Source organism: Sapajus apella, unplaced genomic scaffold (genome assembly GCF_009761245.1).
Source record: "Sapajus apella isolate SASKATOON/1434 unplaced genomic scaffold, GSC_monkey_1.0 scaffold44, whole genome shotgun sequence".
Classification (NCBI taxonomy): Eukaryota; Metazoa; Chordata; class Mammalia; order Primates; family Cebidae; genus Sapajus; species Sapajus apella.
Genome location: NW_022436984.1, coordinates 9,204,263 through 9,210,615, shown reverse-complemented (window position 1 = coordinate 9,210,615; position 6,353 = coordinate 9,204,263). Strand labels below are relative to the sequence as shown.

The 6,353-nt window shown below is 37.1% G+C and overlaps 1 protein-coding gene across 1 annotated transcript; it reads left to right on the top strand.

The window, feature by feature from the left end:
• Window positions 1-4,946: 4,946 nt before the first annotated feature.
• Window positions 4,947-6,130, top strand: LOC116524154 (ubiquitin-conjugating enzyme E2 N-like). Its single transcript, XM_032239288.1, has one exon. It carries the CDS (start codon window positions 4,982-4,984, stop codon window positions 5,438-5,440), a length of 459 nt encoding a protein of 152 aa, XP_032095179.1. The 5' UTR covers window positions 4,947-4,981; the 3' UTR covers window positions 5,441-6,130.
• Window positions 6,131-6,353: the final 223 nt, after the last annotated feature.

The following is a 6,353-nucleotide window of genomic DNA, read 5'->3' as shown; positions in this document are numbered from 1 at the left end:
AACCTAGGTGGAGATTCCAAAATCTAAGTTCTTGACTTCTGTACACCCACAGGCTCAACACCAAATAGAAGCTGGAAAGGCTTGGGGCTTCCACCCTCTGAATCCACAGCCCAAGCTCTGTGTTGGCCCATGAAAGCACTTTTTCCTCCTAGGCCTCCAGGCCTATGATGAGAGGGGCTGCCTTGAAGGTCTCTGACATAGCCTGGAGACATTTTCCCCATGATCTTGGGAATTAATATTAGGCTTCTTACTACTTATGCAAATTTCTGCAGCTGGCTTGAATATCTCTTCAAAAAATGGGTTTTTCTTTTCTACTGCATTGCCAGGCTGCAAATTTTCTGAACTTTTGTGCTCTGTTTCCCTTTTAAAACAGAATGCTTTTAACAGCATCCAAGTCACCTTTTGAATGCTTTGCTGCTTAGAATTTTTTTCTACTAGATACCCTAAATTCTCTCTCTCAAGTTCAAAGTTCCAAAAATCTCTAGGGCAGGGGCAAAATGTTGCCAGTCTCTATGCTAAAACATAATAAGATTCACCTTTACTCCAGTTCCCAAGTTTTTCATCTCCATCTGAGACAGACTACCTCAGCCTGGACCTTATTGTTCATATCAGAATTTTTGTCAAAGACATTCAACAAGTCTCTAGGAGTTTCCAAAATTTCCCGCATTTTCCTGTCTTCTTCTGAGCCCTGCAAACTGTTCCAATCTCTGCCTGTTACCCAGTCCCAAAGTTGCTTACACATTTCGGGTGTCTTTTGAGCAACATTCTACTTCTGGTACCAGTTTACTGTATTAGTCCATTTTCACACTGCTGACAAAGACATATCTGAGACTGGAAGAAAAAGAGGTTTAATTCGACTTATATCTCCACATGGCTGTGGAGGCCTCAGAATCATGGTGGGAGGTAAAAGGCACTTCTTACATGGCAGCAAGAGAAAATGAGGAAGAAGCAAAAGCGGAAAGCCCTGATAAACCCATCAGATTTTGTGAGATTTAATTCACTGTCACAAGAATAGCACAGGAAAGACCAGTCCCCATGATTCAATTAATTGGACTCAGTTCCATATGGCTGGGGAGGCCTCAGAATCATGGTGGGAGGTGAAAGGCACATCTTACATGGCAGCAACAAGGGAAAATGAGGAAGAAGCAAAAGTCAAACCCCTGATAAACCCATCAGATCTCATGAGGCTTAATTCACTATGAAAGAATAGCATGAGAAAGTCCAGCCCCCATGATTCAATTACCTCCCCTTGAGTCCTTCCCACAACGTGTGGGAATTCTGGGAGATAAAATTCAAGTTGAGATTTGGGTGGGGACACAACCAAACCATATCAGGTACTCAGGGCACAAATTACATATACAATATAATATATATAATATATATACACACACACACATATATATACACATATATATGTATATATACTATATATATATACATATATAAATGTATATACGTATAGTAAAATGTATATATGTATATGCACATATATATGTATATATATGTGTGCATGTGTGTGTGTATATATGTATATATATGTGTGTGTATATATATATATATATATATATACACATACACACATGCATATATATATAAAACTTGGCTTTCAGTTGGTTTTTATTTTTGTTTTTTTGAGACAGAGTCTCGCTCTGTCACCCAGGCTGGAATGCAGTTGTGTGATTTTGGCTCACTGCAACCTCTGCCTCCTGGGTTCAAGCAATTCTCTGCCTCAGCCTCCTGAGTAGCTGGGATTACAGGCTCCCACCACCACGACCAACTAATTTTTGTATTTTTAGTAGAGACAGGGTTTCACCACCTTGACCATGCTGGTCTTGAACTTTTGACCTCGTGATCTGCCCTGCTTGGCCTCCCAAAGTGCTGGGATTACAGGCATGAACCACTGTGGCTGGCCAGCTCTTGGTTTTTTTAAACCATGGTTTTATGGGTTTCTGAAAGGGCATACAGTGGCATGCATATTATAATGAAAAATCTCTATTTTAAGTAGATCAATATGAATTCAGCATCTTGATTAGCAGTGGTATTGACATTTCTAAAGTTCCAGTTTTACAACATGTCAACATCTAATTATGAGTAAAAATGAGTTCTTGGGTGGGTGATCAAAGAGTAACTTTTTCTTAGCTCTTACTGTAATTTGAATGCCAACACAGGAACAAGAAAGTTTGGGTGCATATTTTAGCTGGCAGAATCCAGTTGTCACTCAAGTCCTTTTATCTGCTATGCATCTTGTGTATTAAATATTCCATATTGTGTTCCTGTACCACACACTAGATTGAATTTAATGGCATGAAACTGTAATGAATGAATGTGTTGCATTCAAACTCAATAGTGATAATATATATTTTTATTTTTATATGCCACCATGAAGCTAAAGCATTTCACAAAAATTCACTGCCTTCTGAGTATGAGCAAGAGGTGGCTTATGTATTTAAAAAATATTTAGATTCTCTTTCTCTTAATGTATTGTGTTTCTGAAGTTGAGTTGAGGACAATTAGTGTCAGTTTAAAAAAGAAAAATGAACTTACCTAACGAGAGATATGCTATGATATATGTGGAAATTATATACTCTTGATTCTACTTTCAGAAAGCATAGTTATATGGTGGCAATTTCTATTATAGTATTACATTATCTCAAAGAAATGGCTTATACACAGGTTTAACTCTCTTTAGTAAATAGTTTCCTACACTTTCATGTCATATTTTAAATTAAGTCTATTTAGATTAAACAAGTTCATATTGGAACATTCCTTCTTCCTTCCTTAATCATCACTTGCCAGTCCATCACCTAACTTTGCTGCCTTTGTCAATGAGCCCCTATTCTCCTAGACTTAGAGTAACTGATCTTAATCTAACTTTTTAATCACAGACCCTTTTTAGTCATCATGCCCTATCACGTTTCCTTTAAAAAGCCTCTCATATTCATATTTTCTGTTTTCTCATTTTTACTGTCATTGTAATTTGTACCTTAGGTAACTTGCAGAATTTCTAGGAAGTTGGGAGAACAATCATGGATGTCTGACAGGCCCCTAATGCAACCACAGGAAACACTGCAAGTTACAGTCTTCATTTATAAAACACAGAAGCTGAAACAGAGATACGTTGAGGGTTTTACCTAAGGTTATAAAGGTAGTAACTGGCAGAGCTGGACTTAGAGCTTTGGCCCATGCATTTCCCACTCCGCTATCCAACTTAAGAAGAATGGCTTGTCTGTGATTGTAGTGCTTGATATTGTTTTATGTGTGCTGGTTAGGTTTTCTAACAAATAATAATGTTTGAAAGGTAATTTTACATGCTAAGTTTCATTGGACTACCTAGTCCAGGTATAAGAACATTTAAGGACATAGTGATAGTGAAGAATTTCTTTAAAATTATTTAAATGCTAATGCAGCAAGCATGAATCTCTATGACTTTGGGTATAATCCAGAGGATGTTAGGAGAAAAATTAAGGTCTTTTTTTCCCCAGACCCTAAATCTTTCATCTCTGGATATGACAATGTGATGCCTAGGTAAGTGTTTAGCTTGTACTGTATTTAACTAATTCAGAGAAGGGGGATATGTTGGAGGTCACAGTGGGACATATCAAGACAAATGTCAACTATGGGATTACAGAAGAATCTGTAAGATGTTAGAGGCAGAGAAGCTGGAATGGTTCAATATAGTAGTCTAGCTAAATATTTAAAATAATGTTCTATAAATCTTGTCATCAGCAAAGAAATGTGTTGTAATTCAGAGCCAGGCTCTCAAGTGAGATTTGTAAGTTTATATTTTGTGTATTGTATATTGCTTTTGGGGTTTAGAGAAACATCCTCTATATAGAAAATATTTAGCCTTTCCAGGGATATTGGAAGATGCTCCTAAAATGTTAAAATGTTACCTGGGTAGTATTATACATTTAAGTTATGCTAACTATTAAAAGTTTAATATGTCACCAAACTTGCTCTTTGCTCTCTGCTATATAACGCTGGACAATTACTATTCTTAGTAATGGCTAGTCTCCTTTCCTTTCTTCACCAGGAGCTTAGCCAAACTCTACTTTGATCATTTCTGTTCAATTAATCTCTTCTTTTGCTTAATTAGCTTGTTATCTTTTCTTTGTACACACTCTGCTATTGAAAAATAGATAGCTTTCAACTTCAGATTGGGTCTAAAGATGCCTTAGGTTATTTATAGCTTCAGATTTCTCAGTCAGCAGCTAGAGCTTCAAGGGTTGTCTCATCAGGCCTATCATTAAAGATCAGCCACTCCATAACCCGTAGGATCATCTCTTCTTGTGGCTTGTCTAATGTCAGTGATTCTTTCTGGATTATTATTTCCATGGGTCTTTGCTGTTAAACATTTGTGATTTGCATAAATTTTTCCAAGATAATGGAGCCATCATTTTAAAAAAGTTTAATACCATTTCATGTTTTTTCTTCATATTTAAATGTTATATGGGGGCCTTGCAACTGTAGAGAATATCTTACAGCTTATCTATCTATCTATGCCTATTTATCTTATAAATAATAGAAAATTCTTCACATTATTTAATTATACATTATTTGTTCAGAAATCAGTTGTTGATCTCTTTTGTTAGATATTGTAGTTATTACAAAGGTATCTGGTAATAATGTCTGCCTTTATGAATTTATGTTTTCAGAATGATAATGTATATTTGTGTTTATTGTTCATAATTCAAACCTGCCAGTTAAGCACTGAGATATTGGACAAGCCATATGATTTTACTTGAATAGTTTCTTAGGAGGTTATTGGAAGCATTAAACAAGAAACGTTGCAAGCTGCTAGGTATAATTCCTCAATCATTACTATATATCTAAGTTATAGAATAGGTCATGGAGATGTGAGAAACATATACAGCCATTACAGTGTCTCTATAGTGAACTGCATTTTCCCATCCCAAACCTCAGAATTACTTAAAAAATCTTCATCAGACGAGACCAGAGGCTGAACTCGGGTTCTGACAAGATGGCCGGGCTGCCCCGCAGGATCATCAAGGAAACCCAGCGTTTGCTGGCAGAACCAGTTCCTGGCATCAAAGCAGAACCAGATGAGAGCAACGCCCGTTATTTTCATGTGGTCATTGCTGGCCCTCAGGATTCCCCCACTGAGGGAGGGACTTTTAAACTTGAACTATTCCTTCCAGAAGAATACCCAATGGCAGCCCCTAAAGTACATTTCATGACCAAAATTTATCATCCTAATGTAGACAAGTTGGGAAGAATATGTTTAGATATTTTGAGAGATAAGTGGTCCCCAGCACTGCAGATCCGCACAGTTCTGCTATCGATCCAGGCCTTGTTAAGTGCTCCTAATCCAGATGATCCATTAGCAAATGATGTAGCGGAGCAGTGGAAGACCAACGAAGCCCAAGCCATAGAAACAGCTAGAGCATGGACTAGGCTACATGCCATGAATAATATTTAAACTGATCTGATCATCAAGTGTGCATCACTTCTCCTGTTCTGCCAAGACTTCTTCCTTTTTGTTTGCATTTAATGGACACAGTCTTAGAAACATTACAAAATAAAAAAGCCCAGACATCTTCAGTCCTTTGGTGATTAAATGCACATTAGCAAATCTATGTCTTGTCCTGATTCACTGTCGTAAAGCATGAGCAGAGGCTAGAAGTATCATCCGGTTTGTTGTGAAAGGTTTAAAAGCAGCGGCCCCTTCCTGCTTTTACTCATTTCCCCCATCCTGGTTTAAGTATAAAGCACTGTGAATGAAGGTAGTTGTCAGGTTAGCTGCAGGGGTGTGGGTGTTTTTCTTTATTTTTTTTTGAGGGGGGAGGTAGTTTTAATTTTATGGGCTCCTTTCCCCCTTTTATGGTGATCTAATTGCATTGGTTAAAAGCAGCTAACCAGTTATTAAGAATATGCCCTCTAGCCAAGTGTAACTTTATTTAGACGCTGTAGATGGACAAGCTTGATTGTTTGGACCAAAATGGGAACATTAAACAAACATCACAGCCCTCACTAATAACATTGTGACTTTGCTGTCAAGTGTAGATTCCCCCCTTCAAAAAAAGCTTGTGACCATTTTGTATGGCTTGTCTGGAAACTTCTGTAAATCTTATGTTTTAGTAAAATATTTTTTGTTATTCTAAAAAAAAAATCTTCATCAATGGAAAAATATATTTCTACTTATTATAGTTAGCAATCATGTCATGTACATGAGTGGAAAGTAAACCTCTGCTGTTTTAGGTATTGAGATATGGAGGTTATTGGTTGTCATGATCTAAATCTCACCTATCCTAACAAGCTTCTGGACTTGTCTTCCTTGGGTAAAATTGCTTTCGAAATAGAACATGTTAAGTGTTCAAAGATCACAGAAATTT

Excerpts from the sequence above, each read along its gene's own strand:
- LOC116524154 (XM_032239288.1), top strand. The coding sequence starts at position 4,982 with ATGGCCGGGCTGCCCCGCAGGATCATCAAGGAAACCCAGCGTTTGCTG.